This window comes from Echinops telfairi, unplaced genomic scaffold (assembly GCF_000313985.2).
Source record: "Echinops telfairi isolate 266 unplaced genomic scaffold, ASM31398v2 ScPeMD7_7412;HRSCAF=8450, whole genome shotgun sequence".
NCBI lineage: Eukaryota > Metazoa > Chordata > Mammalia > Afrosoricida > Tenrecidae > Echinops > Echinops telfairi.
This window is the reverse complement of record NW_022111312.1, coordinates 2,409,907-2,430,602: the sequence shown is the minus strand read 5'-3', so window position 1 is coordinate 2,430,602 and position 20,696 is coordinate 2,409,907. Positions and strand designations below refer to the sequence as shown.

The 20,696-nt window shown below is 51.8% G+C and overlaps 2 protein-coding genes and 1 pseudogene across 2 annotated transcripts in view; 1 reads left to right on the top strand and 2 right to left on the bottom strand.

Annotated features, from left to right (window-relative positions):
* Nucleotides 1-2,961: 2,961 nt before the first annotated feature.
* Nucleotides 2,962-3,331, bottom strand: LOC115871933 (annotated as a pseudogene).
* A 2,256-nt stretch (nt 3,332-5,587) lies between these two features.
* On the top strand, nt 5,588-9,398 carry CUNH12orf76 (chromosome unknown C12orf76 homolog). Its single transcript, XM_045296690.1, has 2 exons — nt 5,588-5,732; nt 8,015-9,398. The coding sequence occupies exons 1-2, from the start codon at nt 5,588-5,590 to the stop codon at nt 8,098-8,100; spliced, it is 231 nt and encodes a 76-aa protein (XP_045152625.1). The 3' UTR covers nt 8,101-9,398.
* Nucleotides 9,399-11,847: 2,449 nt separating this feature from the next.
* Nucleotides 11,848-20,696, bottom strand: part of ANKRD13A (ankyrin repeat domain 13A) — a 37,438-nt gene continuing 28,589 nt past the window's right edge. The window contains exons 10-15 of the mRNA XM_004709543.2: nt 19,833-19,963; nt 18,929-19,086; nt 18,167-18,280; nt 15,354-15,517; nt 14,396-14,463; nt 11,848-13,684 (exon numbers count right to left, since the gene is read on the bottom strand). Of these exons, the coding sequence (XP_004709600.1) occupies nt 13,489-13,684; nt 14,396-14,463; nt 15,354-15,517; nt 18,167-18,280; nt 18,929-19,086; nt 19,833-19,963 (831 nt within the window). The 3' untranslated portion in view covers nt 11,848-13,488. The remainder of the gene's footprint in view (nt 13,685-14,395; nt 14,464-15,353; nt 15,518-18,166; nt 18,281-18,928; nt 19,087-19,832; nt 19,964-20,696) is intronic.

Below are 20,696 nucleotides of genomic sequence, written 5' to 3'. Positions count from 1 at the left end.
TTCTAAAGATGCATACTATGAGGTGACCATAAAATCTAGAAATAAGAAATAATCCTATTTTGTTGCCCATGGTAATGTCATCTATCAGTAAACAGTTCGTTGAGTTGTCTGTTTTCCAGACGTGGTGGCCACTTTGTACAATTCTTGCTCTCCTCTGGGAGGAACAATGAGGTCTATTCCTCTGCCTTAAACATTCATATCCACCCTGCAGCACTCCCCTGCCCGAAAAAGCTTCCTCTCCTCAAGGACCATGACTGCCCTCAGGGAGAGTCCTTTAGTGGTCCCAGGAGGGACTTCTGTCTAACCCCTCCCATCGATGAAGGGACAACACTAAAGGCTCTCTTTCAGCACGCTTCTGTGGAAACAGATTCCGTACTCTCTGAAGGTGCCCCCGTGAATCCCCGTTCACTCAGGGCCATGTGGCTCTCCTCACTAGCCAGGCCACTTCTTTACAGATCCACCCAGACTCTTGGCAGTTCCTCTCCTTTTGCCCGTGGGTACGAATGTGGCTTAGCTATCCTGACAGCTGCCTAAACTTAGCGCTGCCTCCTCACCTTCCCAGTCACAGAAAAAAGAGTCTTGCTTTTCCAGTTGTAAGTGACGGTGATCAGCTCAGATCTGAGATGTCATTGCATTCGGCTGACTTCTCGTTATTCCCCCTTATCTGTCCCCAGCTCTGGTGTTAGGTTACCAGTGCTCCTCCAGTGAACTCAGGGATCTCTAAAGTTAGGGTACAGCCCACTTTGTATATGATTAGTTGCATGCCCCGAGACTATATAAGTGGATGTTAGAGTCCATTTTCTATCTCTCCTGGGCCACGATCCTGATGCCACGGAGGAGGTGACCACCCCAAAACTTTTGTCTGCCTCTTAATTTCTTCCCATCAATTATACAACAGCCTCTTAGGATCCATCCGGGTGTGGGCTGGATCCCACAGAGGGCAAAGGGCCCTGCACACTCTGTAGGGAAGCAATGTGCCGTTGAGGTTACTCGAGGCTAGTTGAATATTACACACTCACAAACTACACTGTGGCCAGGACCAGAACGTTCCAATAGTCTGTGAATGAGAAAACAATGTGCAGTCAAGGCCATGGAGGCAACAATGCTTTCTTAAAGGACATTCCGGGTTACAGAGACGGGAAAGTGGCCAATACGTTCTGGGAATGAGAAACGGAACTTCATCTCTCCCATGCAATGGCATGAAGTCCAAGGAATTGTTCAGGTTTTCAAAGTAATCTTGTGTTCTCCTTATGGGATGTTTCCAAATCTGCCCTCTGAATGGGAAAACAGAGTGAGGATTCTCACATCCCACCCCGGGAGGCCCAAGGAGTCCTAGCCCTGATCAAGTCCACAGTGTGTTAGGGGCGTGGGAACGTTGCACAAAGCATCGTCAACGACATCATCTCTTCGCCCGAGATGTTATTTCAATCGAAACTGAGGACCATCACCCAAGCCTCTTGCTGTCTGCGCGTCCGCACTGCCGAGCAAGTAAAAGAAGTTGTAAGTCATTAAAGAAGTAGTCGATAGGGCAGTGCCTCTGCGAGGTCTCTCCAGAGGAAGCCTAGTGGTGGTCATGGTCACGTCATGGTCACCCAGCTTTCAGTGGTTGTGACCCCTGACGACCTTCTACCTGGTTTTGTTCCGATCACTACTTTGGGGGCTTTGCCTTCGAATTTAATATCCAAGTTTGACAGGTAGGAAGATTAGGGATCGAGGAGGTTGTGTGCACCAATGCCTACGCTCAACGACAATTAGCTGGCCGAGCCACAACCAAGGGGATGGGAAGAAATCAGGCACACATTGGACACCTAGGGGGGCAATCCAGAACTGGGCATGTGCAGATGAAGGTCACTTAGGGGAGGCAGAGGTCAGCCTGGACACCAGGCACCTCACAGGTGACTTGACCACTAAGAATGGCCAATACCGTCAACCATGCCCCCTCAAGTAGGGTAGGAGGGGACAAAAGTCGGGGACCATGGGCAGTCGCTCTCCTGTTCCACACCTCGTTCCAGGGCTCTTTGCTTGTTTCCTTGTTGTGGCTTTTTACGCTCCCCTGAAGAGGCCATCCTGCGCCGCGTGCACGATCCGAGACTCATACCCTCGCCCTCACACAAGTTAACTTGGATGACAACAGTGCTTCTGCCACGTGAATGCTTTCAGCGTTGGGAAGCAAGAACCAAGGTAAACCACCCCAGAAGCCTCACAAGTTCATTTCTCAGTCGTTACAAGGTCCTGGTCTATGTCCTTAGTATTTCCTCCAGACCAAAAAAGCAACAAGTCAGTAAGACTGCCAAACGGTTCTGTCGATGTGCCCCTAAGCTTCCCTCCCGTCCAAGCAGGAGGTGGCCAGGAGAATCAGACCCCTCACCCACGGCCATTAAGGGATCATCACAGCTCAAGGGAGGATCTGACGCCTGCCCAGACTAGGCTAACCTCACTTCCCCGAACATAAACAAGCTGACTCACTTCATTCAAGTTGGTTTGCCGAAGATTTGGGACTGGCTCAAAGGGAGCCATGCGGCTAGACCTGACCTTGTCCTAAACTTGACCTTAGGACGGTCCCATGAAAACTCCCCTTCCTCATCAGGCTAGCGACGTTATTTTCTGACCATGGGACACATGGCCACTGTGCAAACACCCTGGTCTGCCCCCCAAATGAAAAACTGGAGATTTCCCAAGAGATTTGGAGAGTATTTAGAACTTTCCTTTTACCGGGCGGCCTGGTGGCTGTCAAACAGGTGTGGAGGTGCGAATCAATAGGTCCGCAGTTCGAACACACCAGCCACTCAGTGGGAGAAAGATGAGGCTGTTTTCTCCCGTAAAGATGAACAGCTTACAAGCCCTCCGGAACCTCTACTCTGTGCTAGACGGGGTTGCCGCGAGTCAGAATCTACATAATGGGAGTGGGGTTTTCTTTTTTCTTTTCTTTTTTTGGTTTCAGATGTTTATTATTTGGTGTAAACCCCAACAGGGCACCCCAACATGATTTCGTGCATTTAGGGGATAACGATATCCTGGTTACATGGAGAATTGTGCGGATAACTTCTGGAAGACCTGCCTGCTAAGCAGCTGTATGGGAAAACATTTCATTCAGAAGTCAGGGTCTCCTTTGGTCAGTTTGCTGTAATCCGTATTCACAGCGAAGAACTTGTTCACTGGGACCAAGCGTATTCCCTGGTTCTGGGTGGTTCTTTCTGTCCCAAATGACATCTGGATTAAACAGTGCCAGTCGCATGACCTACAGGGCAGCCCTAGTCCCTCCAGCTCCAATCAGCAAGAGGGATATCAAACCCCGCTGCTTCCTGGCCTGACCGAGGATCCGGGGCGGCATGTTTGCGGCTTTGGTCTTGGGTCTGGAAAGAGAAAACAAATTTGGCAGGACACTGAACGATGTTTTGGCAGATGCCCCGGGAGTGGGTTTTTCTTTCACCCTGTCTGTAAAAGTGTTTAAAACTGCTCTCTATTCTGGGAGCCGGGTCTGTGCTCACGGCTTTGCAATACAGCGCATCTCTATTTCTTTAAAAGACCAGGGTCCCGAGATCGGGTTTCAGTGCACACAAGCAGGGACCCTCTTGGGTTCGATTGCCATAACCGAAAAGGGTGCTAGCTTTCTTTTTTTTTTTTTTAATCATTTTATTAGGGGCTCATACAACTCTTATCACAATCCATACATACATCAATTGTGTAAAGCGCATTTGTACATTCATTGCCCTCATCATTCTCAAAACATTTCCTCTCCACTTAAGCCCCCGGCATTAGGTCCTCATTTTTCACCTCCTTCCCGTTCCCCCCTCCCTCATGAGCCCTTGATAATTTATAAATTGTTATTTTGTCATATCTTGCCCTGTCCGACATCTCCCTTCACCTACTTTTCGGTTGTCCGTCCCCCAGGGAGGAGGTCACATATAGTTCCTTGTAATCGGTTCCGTCTTTCCTACCCATTCTCCCTCTACCCTCCCAGTATGGCCACTCACACCACTGGTCCTGTAGGGATCATCTGCTCTGGATTCCCTGTATTTCCAGTTCCTGTCTGTACCAGTGTACATCCTCTGGTCTGGTGCTAGCTTTCTAAACACAAACAACCCACTTCTTTCCCAAGTTAAAATTGATACTCTACAAAAGTTAGCCTTTTTTCTACATTTGCTTATGCGTGTCTAGATGAAAACTCTAAATATACATAAGAGAGCTTCCAAAACTTCGTCAAAACAAGACAAAATTTTACTCCATTATTCCCCCACCCCACACACACACACACGTTTTTTTTGAAGCTCCCTCCTATGTATCTCCTAGACCACGGGTGTCAAACTCAATTAAACCCCGGGCCATTTGGTGCAACAGTCAAGATTCACACGGGCCACATCACATTTACAAATTTTGTTAAATTTATATTTTGAAGTGAGGATTCAGGAATATGGATAGGATAATTAAAACACTATATAGCTGATTTTAAACATTTATTTTATTTAATGTATTTATAAAACTAAAATTATTCTTTTTACCCAAAACTTTCCAGCATTTTCCTCCTACTAGTTTTCACTTACCTCTTATGTTGTGACCGGAAAATATTACAAAGTAACTAATAAAAAACACAAAATGTTGGACAGCTGACAAACGTGATACACAATCGTAATGCCTTCCCTCTAAAAATGTTAACTAGCGCTGCCGCTAGGTATGATTCATAACAGCACAACCCAGAGTGCTCTTTTTAACCTTTTCGCTGTTGGGATCTGTTTACATTACGTGACACTGAGAGTGGCAGACACATCGCGTCCGAACGTCGCAGGAACTGAGTCAGCGCGTTTATACACGTCCACAGGCCCCCAGGAAAGGCACTGGGCCACCTGTATACTCGTCTTCAGTAGTTAAAGGGTTAATGAGGGAATTGTGTGTATGGCATTGCCTCGATCTCCCCTAAGCGCTATTTTCTAAATAACCATTTTTTTCTATTCTTTTATTTCAGAGCATCGCAGGCCACAAAAAATTACCTGGGGGCCGCGTGACACCCCTCCCCTAGGCTATGCACTAATCAGTACTGGGGCGTCCAGCTGTTTGTAGCAAAGGGCACCCTGAGAAGGTGGGAAGACAGGGTTCAGCAGGTCCAACATGGAGCGCAAGTATCTTTTTTTTTAAATCATTGTCTTGGGGGCTCGGCCAACTCTTATCCCACAATCCATGCAAGCATCCAGTGTGTCAAGCCCATTAATTAGTACGTTTGCTGCCATCCTCGTTCTGCAAACACTTGCTCTCTACTGCAGCCTTGGGTCTCAGCTCCTCCTGCTAAAACACCTTTCCGGAGAGGAATGCGCCAGCAGCCCCCCAAACGGGTGAGCGTTGAAGTTTGCTGGAAGGTTTTCTAGGGACGGAGGGAAGGGAACGCGAGCCGCGAGGGACCAGGCAGCCACCCCCCCCGGGGGCGGGGCTACGTCCTGCGCGTGCGCGGCCGGAAGTCGGCGCGCGGGGCGGGGCTGTGCGTGCGCGGCCGGAAGTCGGCGCGCGGGGCGGGGCTGTGCGTGCGCGGCCGGAAGTCGGCGCGCGGGGCGGGACGTGCGGCACCTGTGGCGGCGGCGGGCCGGGCTGGGGCAGGAGGATGCGGCGCTCCGCGTGGCCGTGGCCGTGGCTCGGGCTGGGGCTCGGCTGGGGCGTCCTCCTGGCTGGGCCGGCGGAGGCGCAGGGCGTGGTGCAGCCGCCGGAGCGGAGCCGGCCGTACGCCGTGCTGCGCGGGCAGAACCTGGGTGAGTGAGGGGGTCCGCGCCGGGGACATGGGGGGCGGGCAGGGGAGGGGAGGCTGTGCGGGCGAGGGGTGCAGGGGGCGCCGCTGCGGGAGCCCCACGACCCTTCTCGCAGCCTTGCTTGCATGGAAGTATTGGGAGTCGAGAGACGGGGGCTCCCTCCTCGCTGGCTGTGTGGACCAGGCTATGGATAATGCGGACCTAGAGCCCCACCCCCGAGCCCCTGGTAATAGGAATAGTAACCGGAACCAAATCCACCGCCATCGGGTCGATTCTGTTTCATCGCTCACTCACCCGCCGTCTGAAACGGGCACTGCTTATGGGAGTAGAGAGCCTTGTCTTTCTCTCGCACAGCGGCTGGTGGTTGCAAACTGTTGACCTTGAGGTTCGCAGCCCATATATAATCACCCCTGCAAACCCACTGCCATCGAGTAACATTTGACTCATAGCTGCCCTATAGCACAAGATAGAACTGTTACTTAGGGTTTTCAAGGCCAAAGTCTTTATGGGAGTAGACAACTGCCCTATCTTTCTCCCTCAGACGGGCTGCTGGGTTCAAACTGCCCACCTTCCAGTTAGCACACCAATGAATAACCCACTATGGCACCAGAGCCAGGAATCAAAGTATTGCCCACTGAGGGCCAAATGGCCTCTGCCTGAGAATAGCTGCTGTCCAGCAGTACCGTCGAAAGGGAGCTGGCTGCAAGCTACTTGTTATTGCTTTAGAAATCAAACTTCACAGCCGTTGCCTTGTTGCCCCATCCAGGCAAGTAGGCCCCCCCTTCGTGGTGTGGTGGGACCAGAATGCTTTTCAGGTGGAGAGAGCAGCTTCTTAGTTGTGTAACAACAAACTCCTTTTCCACACGGCTCTCGACAATCCTGTGTAGTGGATAGTTTTCTTATCCCGTTTTTTTACAGAAGAGGAGAGACAGAGAAGTTGAGAGTCTTACAGAAGGTCTCAAGCTTGTAAATGTTGCAAGGTCAACTGATCTGACCCCAGATCCTGGATTCCTGACCCCTGTGAGGCCCATCTCGCTGTCCAGAGCATCCTAACAGCTCTTGTATTTCAGGGCCTGTTTTATGCCCGGCATCGAGAAGCACATTTCACCGGATAACATATACAGGCCTCAAGACACTCTCGTGGGGTGGGTTTCATTTGCCTCATTTTCTAGACACAGAAAAACAAGACCCCACAATGGGAAGCGACCACAAGGGTCTTTTTAAGGGCAGGCCATTCGTACAATGAATGCTGCATGCAGAGTTCTGGGAGAAGTGGAGAGATGAAGAGTGGGAGAATCGATTGAACCCCCACATGAATGCTCACCTAGAAGGGTATTGTGTACCTGTCAACTCAGAGTGCTTAGCTTTTAATCCAGTTTTTCTTTTAGCGGCTTTTTATGCCCTAACTTTAATCTGCATTCTTACCTTACAAGTTCTTAATTAAAAACACTTCACACCCCCCACCCTGGAAATCTTCCAAAATGCAAGAAAAGGAAGGAGACCTCTGCTTACTCACTCTGGACACATTTTGGACACACCCCTCCCCCGTCCCACAAGATAGCCTTTCCCTGTGGTCAAGCTTAAAATATTCTGGGCTAAGTGTGGGAAGTGGGCCAGGAAGTCACAAAATCGCAGAAACTCCAGACATGCTGATTTGAACAAAACCGTGCCCAGAATCTTGATCCCCCCCCCCTTCGCCGAGGAACAATAATTATTTTGAAGAACAAGCAGAGCTAAGCTCCAGCTGTAACACATGCCATTATGCATTCGCTTGTTCAAGGTAACTCCACATCCCCCTGAGACAGTCACACAAACAGGATGGGATACCATGGCTCCGGGGATGGGAAGATTCCGGGGCCAGGCTGCCGGTCATGTCAGCAGGGGAGAGCCTGGGTCCCCAGGGTTCTGCCCAACTTGGACTTGACTTGAGGTGGTAGTGGGGGTCAGTGTCAGCTGTAGGGTCTCTCTCTTAGAATTTTTTTTTTTAATGGTCATAGATTGGGAAGGGTACCTGCTTCTTTGATGAGAAGGCCCTTGTCAGGACACGCCTCCTACAGCCATAAGCTTACAGGACTGCAGAACCGCCCCTTTGGGTTTCCGAAACTTAATTTAATTTAATTTTTTAATGCTATAGAGCTTGCTGGTTTTATTGCGATTCTAGCTTTTTAAAAACAGCTTTATTGGCTTTTAGCCCACATAGCACAATTCAAGAGCGGACCCTCTAAGTCTGTGAGCCCCTTGCCAGGTGGGCCCGCGGGAAGCAGTGACCCGTTTTCCTCTTGCAGTGTTGATGGGCACCATTTTCAGCATCCTGCTGGTCATCATGCTCCTCGTGGCATTTTGTGTCTACAAGCCCATTCGGCGACGGTGACCGGGCACGGCCCCGGGTGCTCTTCTGAAGACGTGGAAACAGGACGACGGTCCCACGCTGGCCAGTGGACGAGCAGAACTCAGAACATCCCAACTCAGAAACGACTGATGGTCTGGACGGTTGGTAAACTCATGGTTCAGAAAAAACAAAAACAAAAAATGTACTAGCAATGATTCTTTTTCCCCCTCACACTGTAGTGCTAGTAACTGCCCGGTCTGCTCATCCATGCTTGACTTTTTTTATGTATCTGGTTCTACTTGTTAAGAATAAGGCCCGAGTGCCCAGGTAGAGTGCCCTCAAGAAAGCAAACTGGTGCATCTGTGAGAGACGCACCGGGAAGGACTGATGACCAACGTGTGCCAAAGGAGATGGAACCAATGAGGGCGCCCTGCTTAGGCACCATTGTGTCCCAGTGGGGTAAGAGCTCATTGAGTCCCAACGGGGCATGAACCACAGATGTTCTACCCCTACTCAGCGGACCTGAAGGTGCTGGCTGCAGAGCCGGCTCGATGGTGTCCGGGAGTCCCGGGCCACCGTTCCGTGGGCATTCAACTGGAAATGTGGCCAGCTAACTAACCCCACTGCGAAAGACCTCCACCCTGGCTCAAACCCTGGTCTCCTTTGTTCTAAACACGTTTGTCCAGCTCACGGCCTAGGGACGGTGAAGGTTTGGGGGTCTTGAAGAGACTCGGCGGGAGTTCCTGTGAGCCGAAGAGGCAGGGCTCTCCCAGGGCAGTGTGAGGTCGAGAGTTCGAGGCAGGGTGGCAGGCGGGCTTGTGCGGAACATGTCTCATCTCAGCTTTGAACGTGCTGCTGTTATTTTACACTGTCGGTGAATGGGGCCCCCACCCCACCCCTGTTGAAATACTTGTGTGCTTACAAAGAGCTTATGGGTATTTAATTTGAAGGTGCTAGGTTGGTTGGTTATTAAATGGAAATAAATTTATATCTTGCAGTCCATGCAAGCCCCAAACCCAGTGCTGAGTCGCTTCTGACTCCGAGCGACCCTATTGGAGGGCCTTCAAGGCTGTTGTTCTCTGGGAGCTGGGAGGGACTGGCAGCTGGCGTCCAAACAGCTGGCCTGTGAGGTCGAAGTTGAACGTTGTTACCACTGGGCCATCAGGACATTCCAGCACCGCACCGATTTTTTTTTTTTAAACCTGCTCTTAATGTGAAATGACTGATGTGCGGGACTTTGTTTATACTTTTGTTCCCATGGAGCCATTGCAATGCTCGCTTTTCTGTCCTTTCCGAGCCAATGTCAACTAAAACGAAAATAAAGCCCTTCCTGCCTATTGCACTCTGGGTAATTATTCCCCCCACCCGTGGCTCAGTGTGCCAACCTGTAATGACACGCACGTTGCTGTGACAGTGAATGGTATGCCCCCGGGATTTCAGATACGGGCAGGACCGCCATTGTGAGCAGGGGTCAGTGGAGCTTCCAGACTAAGGCTAGGAAGAGAGGCCTGCCAATCTCCTTTGGAAAATTAACCCTGGAAAACCCTGTGGGTCCCAGCAGGCCACTGCCCAACCCACTTGTTTTGGATACATTATCGGGCAAGGCCCACTGCTGGGAGGGGACGGATGTGGTGTCCACTGAGGTAGGAGGGCAGTGAGGATAGAGACCCCAGTGGGACGGGTGGGCCCAGCAGCTGGGGGTGTTGAGGAAAGTGTAGGACAGGGCAGCCAGCGTTCTGTTCTCCTTGTGTACAGGCGGCGGCCAGGAGTTGTGCAGTCAACTTGACAATTCTTTCCGGAACGTTCCAAAGGCACTTGTGCGTCAGATCTCAGGCAGCGCCGTGAGGGCAACCCCTGAGTTCAAGGAGCAGTTTTGTCCCGAGGGAAAGGCACCATGTCAGCAACCTAAGCCACATTAAATCAGGGAGTCAGGAGACCTGGACTCTGTCTTCTACAAAGCCTCCGCTTGTCCATTGTACAGCAGTCCACTTTACCTTCCTGTGCAGATCAAAGGGGGTGGAAGCAACCCAGGGCTGGTGGGATTGCCTCTGTTGGCCTGGCCCTTGGAAGTTCAGTGCTACGTACTGGAGGGATGAGGCGAGGTGGGACAATGACATTGGGCCTGGAGGGAATTAAATACTGTTGGGTGGGGATACATCCCCATCGCCCAGAATCCTGCACCTCAGTGGGTTGTTATCTTGCCCTGCAATTTATTACTGCCATTTGTAGGGCTTAAGGAAGCCCCTAAGCCAGGTGAGTTGCTCCTTGCCAGCAACCAGTGTGACCATAGTATTCGTTTGATGGTGCAAGCTCACAGTGCGGTTAGGCTGAAAGCACCTCCCAAGCCTGCCTTGACTCTGCACCCCATCCTTAGCATCACCTCAGAACGAGAGGTCAGGTTTATGATAAAAGCAGCATCTCTGCGGAAAGGGGCTTGGGCTTGTTTCAAAGGGACCAGTAAAGACACCGGGCATCTTTTTGGGGAGAGGGGCTGGTGGTCGAACCCCAGGCCTCATGAACTGAATGGTACCCAAGGTGTGTTGTACCCAGAGCAACACACTCGATCAACCCATCGACCTTGATGTACCCATCAGTGAGAAAGCCGTCATTTCTGCGGCTACGACTCTTGGCTCTTCGCAGTTGGGGCGAAGGTGCCTGCCAGTGCTTGAGATTGAGGTGTTGGAGTCTTCTGAGGGTGATTTTCTTCTTCCAGCGAAGCATCTGTCTCAAACCTATTCCTATTCCCAGAGATGCCCACATTGGACTTTCAGCTCCATCACCTGTGTGCGTGAACAGTCCGTCCCAGCCCTTCTTGGATGTTACCTGTCTGGCTGGTGACTGGTAATTCCTATCTGCTCATTCCTTAGAGCAGACTTCCCTGTCCCCGCCCCTCAGTGACACTTACAGTGTGACAGCTTACATCTTGGGGACAGTGATCTGTGGTTCCTGGCAGTGTATTAAATGCCTAAGATTGGATCATTTGTTCGCCGTGGTGATGAATCTACAGACAGGTGAAATTTCAAAAAATCCCCAGGCCTTGTGCCCTTTGAACTAATAGTAGGAACAGTGTGCTGCCTTACCATCTGTCTAAGATCTGAGTGTTGTGCTCAGACCCCAGTGACGTTCTTGAGAACCCTGGTGGTGTCTTGGGTTAGCGTTGGACTGCTACCCACACATTCAGTTCAAAACCACCAACTGTTCAGTGGGAGAAGGACAGGCTTTTGATTCCCGCAGAGTTCCAATCTCAGAAACCCCCAGTTCTACCCTGCCCTGTATGGTCACTGTGAGCCAGTCCACTCTATGGCAGTGAGCTTGAGTTTTGGAGTTAACGTTCTTACCCAGAACAGAGGACTAGAAAATTCAGTGTTTGTATAATTGAGATTGTTTGATGCATGAAATCCAAGATAACCCTTCAGAAAGAGTAATAATGGGAGTAATGATCCACTGAGGGTACAGGAAGAGGGGTGGGGGGTGACTGGATAGCAATGATGACTGTATAGCCCCACTCAAGAGGAATGAATAACAGAATTGTAGGTGAATGGTTACATTGGATGGTGTAAGATATGGCAAAAACAATAATAATGATAATATATATAATGGTTCCTAGGGGTAGGATGGGGTAGGGAGGGACTGAAGGAGAGCTGATATCAAAGAGTTCAAGAAGACAATGTTTTGAAAATAACGGCAGCAATTGTACGACACTGCTTGATCTAATTGAATTATGGGTTGTTATATCTGTAAGAGTTCCCAATAAAACAATCTGAAAAAGAAAGAAAATGCACACTGATCGAGATTGGAGAAACAACTCCCACGCAGGCCACAGTTGAGCACCCTCTGAGGAAGAAGTCTTTATTGGGGTGAATACACAGCTGCACAACACTGTGACCGGTGGACACAATGCTCAGGCCCGTCTTCAGCAGCTGCCCGGGAAGCAAGTCCGAGATGGAGCGGAAGCAGAGCCATGGAATGCAGGCCTGCAAGTCTGACTTCCCCAAGTCAGGAAACCACAGGGCCAAATGGGCAGCCAGTCCCAAAGGGCCTGGGCCCAGGGTAAACACGACAAGGGGCCAACCAACAACTAAGCTGCAGGTTCAGAATAAATGTGATGGTGCCCACGTATACTGGCCTCGGGACAGACAGGGGATTTTGGTCAGCCCGTCAAGAAAAGAAGGCAGACGGTTGTACAGAATTTAAAAGCACAGTCCTTTGTGGCTGGGGACGTTTTTACCGGCAGCGCTGTCAAGCACAGATGAGCGTGGGAACAGGAGCCCCCATCTCTTCTCGTCAACAGAAGCAACTGACAGACGGCACATGGATGCGTGATGGGGAGGAGGGAGCTGTGACTGGGGCTTTAGTGCCACCCGTGGGCCACAGGGAGGGACAGGGCCCTGAGTGCTGTGTGATACTTATTTATAGGAGGGTTAGACAAAATAGTTAACTACTAAAGGTATCCAAAAAAGGCCTGAGAAAAATCTGGTTAAAACGTATAACCTTGTATTGCTACTGATGCATGGAGGCATTTTCATCTCGTCTAAAAATAATAAAAAGATTCTGTTAAAAAATAGATTTGTCAGAAAGATGTTGCTCTGAACTGTAAAAGCATATGGACTCTTGGTTCCCCTTCAATCTGGAGCTCCCTTTCTACCGCCCCGCCCAGCCCCTCCTTGCCAGAGAGGCCAGCGGGCGTGGGGCTGCTCGGGCCTCTGCAGGGAAGCCCTGCACCTGGCTTGGGTCAATTCTGTTCCAGGTTTGGGCTCACTGTCAACAGTTTCCGTCTGGGGCCCTCCCCCCGGCCGCAGCTGCTCCTGTGATTTCCCACAGGGGGCTGCGCTCCACTCACTCCCCTCAGATCCCGGGTCAGTGGGGTGAGGTGGCTCCAGACAGTAATTTTTAAGGCTAAGGTAACATCCACGGCCATCTGTGTCTCCGGCCAGCCGTCCTCTAACTCTGGCTGGGCGGGGGTCGGGTGGGAGGAGGAGGGACAAGGGACAGTGTTCTCGGGACCCTGGAGACAGGTGGACAGACAAGAGCAGCACGGATGGCCCGTGTCTTTGGTGATGTAGAGCAGTCTCAAGTCTCAGCCCGCGCGCCTCCAAGGCTCTCAGAGACGAGCACCTGGGCTGTTAGGTTACCGCTCCTTGTTAAAAATCCATCTACAAACCTGCCAGGATGGGGGTTCTTTGTTTTTCTGTCTAAAGCTGGTAGTAAAAAGGTGACCTGCAAGCCAATACAGTTAATGGCGGTGACGGGGTTCTCCCTCCGGGGAGAGTCATAGTCGGCCTGAAGGCCTAGGCCTTGGGCTCGGCAGAGGGAACGGGCAGCCGCCTCCCGCTCCGCAGATGGCACCCAAAGGCTGGCTGCTCGGCCCTGACGTGCTGCCTCCACAGTGCTGGTGGCAGCAGGCCTGCTGGGCAGGCGGGGCTGGGAGGTCTACTTCTCCGTGAGCGACAGCCGTAAGACCTGCTGCAGCTCTGCCTCTTCCTCCTGCAGCCGCAGCTCCCGCTCCTCCAGCTCTCTGGCCGAGAGCTCCATGGCCAGCTGCAAGTCGCTGTCGAAGCGGCTGGGCTCCCGCGGGGCGGCGGGGCACAGGCCTCCAGAGCTGGCCAGCAGGCTCTCCTGGATGGCCCTGGGTGGGAGAACGGGGAGAAAGAATTCAGCAGCAAGGCAGTCGTCCCCGCGGCATTTGTTAACCAAGACCATAGACAGAGTGCCCCTTAATCCTACAGAATTCTGGGGGTGCTCGTGCCCTCTGCAGAGCACCCAGCTTTTAAATGCCGAGGCTGGGAAATGCATCTGAGCAACTGCAAAGCCAAGCCCAGGCTCCCAGTAGACTTGGTAACGTGAGTCTTCCTAGTTCTCTCTCCTAAGAAGAAGAAAATAAAATTCTCCTTCCGGTAGCTCTTCTCTCCCTTTAAAGTGTAGCAACTTCCCTGCCCCCTTCACAGAAAGTCTGACCCATCAAAAATGGAATGCCAGTGCCCTCCCTTGGCAACCTGAGGGCAGGTCTGCAGAGAAAGGCAAATGCCGTCTCGCTGCTTCTGACGAGGTGCGTGCGTGCCAGAGTAGAACTGTGCACCACGGTGTCAGAAGCCGGTCACCAGGCATTTCTTCCGAGGGCCTTTGGGTGCCTGTCAGCTGCCTGCCTGTAGGGCACAGTGAGTGCGGGCAGAATCAGCAGTTGTGCCACCTGGTCCTGGAAACCCCATCGAGAACTGTAATGCGGAGGGCAGCCACAAGGGGAAGCAGAGAGCTACATTTCAGCCAGCCTAGTCCCTCCAGCAGGGCAGCAAGCGCCTGCCTCAACCTCCACTGAGCAGTGAGGAGTCAAGCTGGTCACCTCTCATACTGGGCATCGTAGGCCTGTGTCCGGCTGATCCCGCCATTGGAAGCTGGTCCTGAGACTTCCTAGAAAAAGCAAACATGATGGGTGTCGTAAGACCCCTTTGCAGAAAGCCCAGGTGTTACGCTGAGAATCAATGCAAGAGGGACACAATAACCACCACCTGCAGGCATATCCGTTACTGACAGACTGGCGGGAATGGCTGATGGGAATCTGGATTGCCCCTCTAGTTAAAAAATACTGTGCAGTCTAATCAGATCCAACTCAACACAAGCTGTGTGGTCAGGGCAGAGTGGGCTCCCCAGGGACCCCAACCGCTGCCTTTCATCTGAGGCCCCTCTGGCCACACGCCACTCCTGCTCCTTGGTTGTGGCGGAGTGAGCGTGTGAGCCAGCTGCACTCACACCCAGGGCTGCCTCCCTCTCTAAAGCCACACCGATGGGTGGGGTGGTATGCTACCCTGACAGCAGCCATGGCCTTTTAACAGACCCCAGACCAGTCCCTTAAAAACGGATACCTCGTGGGGGTGGGGGGAAAATGAGGAGCTGATACCAAAGGCTCAAGTAGAAAGCAAATGTTTTGAGAATGATGAGGGCAACAAATGTACATTTGATGAGAGAAACCAGTGTTTTCCAACGTGGGCGACGGCGCCCCCTGGAGGACGCTAGAATGATAGGTGGGGGGGGGGCACTGCAAAAGCAATACCTACACTTTTTCCTGGATTCTGAGTTATCGGACAAAAATTTTTAATTGCCAAGGGGGACATCGAGTTAAATTTTCTTCTGAAAATGGGGCAGTAGGCCAAATAAACTTGGCAACCTTTGCTCTAAAGGAATAGGAGGTTAGAAAACCGCAGACGCCCCAGTTATCAGCTGCACAGGTGCAGGTGAGGAGAGCGGCGCTGGAGGGTTGCTCACACGTTGCTCCCTCCGGCTGCTGGGGGCCTTCACAGTACCTGGCTCCTGCTGGACTCCAGTAAGCTCTGCTGGATGGCGAACTGCATGATCTCGTAATCCTCGTCTTGCACATGGACGTTCCTGCCGTTGTCTTGAATGTGGTATGATTCGGGAATTTCAAACACAGACTGGTCAACCTCAAAGCCCGAGGAGACGGGGGAGTCTGAAACAACGAGCATGCACGGCAATCAAGTATCTCCTCCCAACTTATTGTGAACCCCTTGTTTCTCACGGACAGGTCAAAGTGGTGCCAACCACGATGTGCTACAGGTGAAGGGTTTTAAGGGAGGATCTTCTAAAGGGGGTGGGGGGAATGTAGGCTTTGTCTTTCCACCTTCTTTTCCTAATGATGAAGTCAGTGCATGAAGGACAAGGGAAAAGTTCCCCCTTACCAAACCCTGTGGCAATCACCACTCTTCTTGCGACTCTCCAGAGGAGTGTGGCGTGGCCATGCACGTGTGGTTGAGACACATGCCTCTGCCCTTAGCTGCGTCTTATGAAATGCAGCACACACAAAAGGTACCACGTGTCTGTCCACTTCAAATGAAAGCAGTGAGAATAAGAGACGCCTGTGACTGAAGTGAACACACACCCACCATCCCCAAGCCCCAGCGGTGCGCCTCCCTCCTCCCACGGGTAGACTGGTCAGAATGGCAGGGAGTGCTGCCCAGCTGTGCCACGCCATTGGGACCTGTGTGAACAGTCTTCATCACTTGTTAGCACAATTTTGAACTTGACCTTGCCAATGGAACCATAGGGAATATGAGGGGGTACCCCCAAAACACAGAAAAAAGCTCCGCTGGGTGAGCATGGAGCATCTCGCTCTGAGTGAGTGCACCCAGTGGCATTGCCTGGGAAGGTTCTCTCTGGTCACAGTGAATTTTTTCATAAAAGCAGTTGCACTCAAACCTCGTTTTTTTGTGATGGCCGATTTAAGAGAATAGCATTGCAGCTGTGAAATTTTGTTTCCTGCTTGGGAAAAATGACCCAGAAACTATTGTAATGTTGAATACAGCTTATGAGGACAGCGCGATGGGAAAAACTCAAGTGTATACGTGGTTTTCTCCTTTTAAAAAAGGTGAAATGTCGACTGATGACAAACCTCGTTCTGGATGTCCATCAACTTCCCTAACGGACAAAAATGTTGACTAAGTGGTGCATTTGGAGTTTGTTCCATCAGGTCAGACTAAGTGGTGCATTTGGAGTTTGTTCCATCAGGTCAGACTTAATCAAGCTTTCTATTTAGAGGTTCTGAAAAGATTACGGAACAGTGTGTGACATAAAAGGCCTGGTATGTGGCAGACAGGGGACTGGTTTTGCCTCCACGGCAATGCACCTGCTCGTGCAGCCCTCTCAGTGCGCCAGTTTTGGGCAAACAAAACAGCATGCCTCTCTTGCCTCACGCACCTTACTCACCAGACCTCGCTCTGTGTGACTTTTTGTGTCCGAGAATGAAGAGGGACATGAAAGGTCAGCAATTTGGTGATGTAGAAGAGGTGAAGAAAAAAAACGAGGGAGGTGCTGTCAGCCATCCAAACAGATGAATTTGAAAAATGTTTCCAAGAATGGAATCTCAGATTTGACAAATGTATTAAGTGTAATGGAGAGTACTTTGAAGGTGATAAGGTTGTTTTATACTAACATTTAAATACATAGCTTTGGGGAGGGGAATTCCATTTTTGGGGGGAGAGGGGTACCCCTCATATAGTCTTCAAAGTGGTGTTTTTCATTCAGCGCTTTCTGAGGCCACCAGATGCGGCATCCACATCCCATCTTCCCTGCTGCCTGACCCCAATGTCGGCACATCCTGTGATCTCCTGGCACTGGGTCTCCAGTCTCGGCCACGAGCACTGCTGTGTCCATTACTGGGCTCTCCGCATGCCCACGGGGTCAATATGGTGTCCAAAGTCAATACCCCGTCATGATGCAAACTCTCAGGCTAGAAGGGAAAGTGCTCAACCTGACAAACCTCCAGTTAACCTTACACCAACGGTGCAGTCTTGAACCTTTCTGCCCCAGGACGTCCCTCCCGCCACCTCTATTTAACTTTGGGCTAGCCAGCACAATATGGCAAGGAAGAGATCTAGGGTTATAGATTAGAAAAGAATAAAGCTGCCTTTATTCAGAAAGGGCATGGTTATGTATGTAAGAAATCTATGCCAGCAGGGGCAACGGACTGTGATGATGTAGATACAACTTTTTAAAAAACAATTTAACTATGGAAGTTATGAGATGTGACTATTATATCAACTCCTAAAAAAACCTATTAAAAAGTTACTAGAAGTTATAAGCCATTTAGCAGTGTGGCAGGACACAAAGTCAGAATCAATTACGTTCCCTGTGTGAGCAGTGATGATCAGAAAGTAAAATGAAGAAACTATTTCCACTGAAAACTGAATTGGACGGACTGCTAAGGAGCAGGAGGGAATCACCTGGCCGGCTAGAAATACTGACTATTTTGATTGTGGAGGTAGATCACGAACATGCACTCAACGGTCACACTTACCGTGGATGCTGCTGACATTTTTGCTAAAAGGCTGTGGAGAAAGCCCACTGTCTGCTCACCCCATTTCTCCATGGGCGTTGGGAAGCTCCCTCCCACATATGCACGTGACAGCTGAGGAAATTTCTTTTTCAGGGCTATGCTTTCTACCACTGTCTATTTGGTGTGTTTTCTCACAAATCGATGTAAACGTGAACGTTAACACACAACTCTGCTTCCTCCGACGCTCTGGTTCGGAGCTGCGTCCTGAATGCAAAGACTCAGGGAGGGCTGAAGGCTCCGCAGAAAGCCCCGCTGGAGTCCGTGTACCTGAGTTGGCTGGGGCCCCGTCGACACCTGGGGAGGCAGCTTCTTCTGAGGTACTGCAGCCGTTCACATTTCCAAATGTAATCCGCGCATTCAAGACGTGAAACAAGGGGATTTCTAACAAGAGAAAAGTCCCCGTCAGTACGCCTCACCCAGGAGAGCAGCCACAGCTGTCACCCCCCTGCTCACTCTGTGAGGACAGTGCCCGGTGCTTTGTGGAAGGACGGCGCAGTCTCATCCCCATGGCAACCACCCCCAGTTGGCAGGCAGGAAAGTGAGCTGCAGAGGTTCTGCACTCTTCCCCAGACGACAGAGGGTCAGTGACGAGCCAGGGCTCACGTGTAAGGGGTCCCCAGCCGCCCCGAAGTCCTCCCCAGCCCTGTCTATGACCCACGGGATCGATTGTGCACAGACCCAGGCCCCAGAACGCAGCTAGGCAGCACAGGATCTGGCTGCCCACAATCTTCCCCCACAGCAGCATCTAGTTTGGAGTTTGACCTTACACTCTGAGCATGTCACGCCTTTTGGTATCAGTGGGGTCTCCTAACTGTGGTACACAAATCTCCAGTCTGAACCATGAACCAGGACATGGCTCTGTAGCTGATGGGGGACAGTTCTGGCCGCCTTCACCTCCTCCTCTTTCCCTCCCTCCTTTTCCCCCTCCGAGTGTACGATTCTGCCCCTCACTACGTCAGTCCCCTGGCCATGGTGTCCACCCGATTGTGGGCCGGCCTGCACATGTGGCTGTGGGTGCCCTCGGCGCACCTATCTTGACGGGGAAGCCGGGTGGGAACTCCAGCTTGATGAAGTCTCTGAGCCGTGCGAAGTGCGCGCTGGTCCTGGCCATGAGGTCGATGATGGGGGTCACCTGCTCCACGAGGGACAGGGGGAACTCCTCACACATCCACAGCATAGCTTTGAACCTGTGGGGGAAGGGGGACAGCCGCCACGTGCTGGAGCCCTGCTGGCACTCGGCTGGGCAATGGCTGCTTGCAGAGCCAGCGGCTCGGGGGAAGAAAGAGTGGGGGAAGCCTGGGGCAGTTCTACTCGGTCACAGGAGGTCAGTGTGAGCCGGAACTGACTCCCAGCAGCCGGCAAGTCACTGATAGCTCCCCGGCTCCACAATCTGCCCAGAGGGGACAAGAAGCTTCAGGTCATTCTGAAATCGGACCATGAGCAAACAGGGCCTGGTGATGAGCACCTGCTGCCACAGACAGAGGGAACCGGCTGGCCAGTGGGGAGCATCTCACGTCATCAGCGCAAGCTTGTGGGAGGAGAGGAGGGAGAAATCCTTACCTCCCAACAATGCTCTGTTTGGAAAGGGCTCTCCAGGAAGAGCAATCTGATCACGTTCTTCAAGGCCCAAAGCAAACTCGCTGCCATCCAGTCAATGCCGACTCAGCCACCCCGCAAGACAGGGTAGAACTGCCCCTAGGGGTTTCTGAGACAGCCACTGGTTGGGGGTGGGACTGGGGTGGAAAGCCACACCTTTATCCCGCAGAGCAGCTATGGTTTCAAACTGCCGACCTTGTGGTGAGCAGCCAAATATAACCACTAGACCAGGGCTCCTCCAGAGACAGAGGATTTAAAAACTGTTTTCAAAGGGAGGGGGCAGGAATGACTGAGCATGGCAACTCCCCAGCATGGCTCTGCCTACGGAGCCTCTTACTTCTGTGTTCGAATCGTCAGCTCCTTCGGTCTCCCAATGTCTCTGTCTTTCAGATCAAAGTCTTCATTGAAGTACTCCTCGGGCGTGATGGCTGTGGGGTTGTTTGCGGTGGTGCATTCTGTGGTGAGGTCCTGCCAAGCCAAAACCCAGGGCAGTTAGGAACACCAGGGTGTGCCCCCACATGGAGGCCCACCCCGGGGTGCAGTCTCTGCGGCGGACTCGGGAACCAGCCACAGGCCTGGAGGTTCTCGTCTTTAAGTCACTACACGGAGCAAGGAAACCCGCCAAGGGGTAACCGAATTCCACGGCGAGTCTAACGGAGGGCGTCTCCGTTTTAAAATTAGGACCTCCGTATTTCTTCCCTCTCCTGTGCATTTTCCTGTCCTGATGATAGGAAAGGAGAGTGGGGAAGAAGAAAGGAGGTGCATGGCACTCGGGGGCGGACGTTCCAGCCTGGTCACTCTCAGGCCTGTGGCGCTGGAATGGCAGTTTCCTTTTGTGGACGCTTGGGGACTTCGGTGTGTGCCAATTTCATGTGGCTAGGGTGACTTGTCAAGGTGACTTTTACAAGGCATGTAAAAGACGGAGTCCCACGTCCTTTGCCATCCTGGAGATGGGCTTCTGAAAACTCTCACCCCAACCCCAAGTCCCACTGCCATCGAGTCGATTCCGACTCACCGACCCTATCGGGGTTCCTCAGCTGTGAGTCAGGGGCAGGGAACCTTCTTTCTGGCAAGGGTCAGTTGGATATTTACGACACCATTCAAAGGCCATCCTGGTCACCCGAGTATTGAACTCGCTCCTGATGCAACGGCTGGAAGCGCTTCTCTTGGGCGAGGCCTGCGATGGGAGCTGGTGTTGATT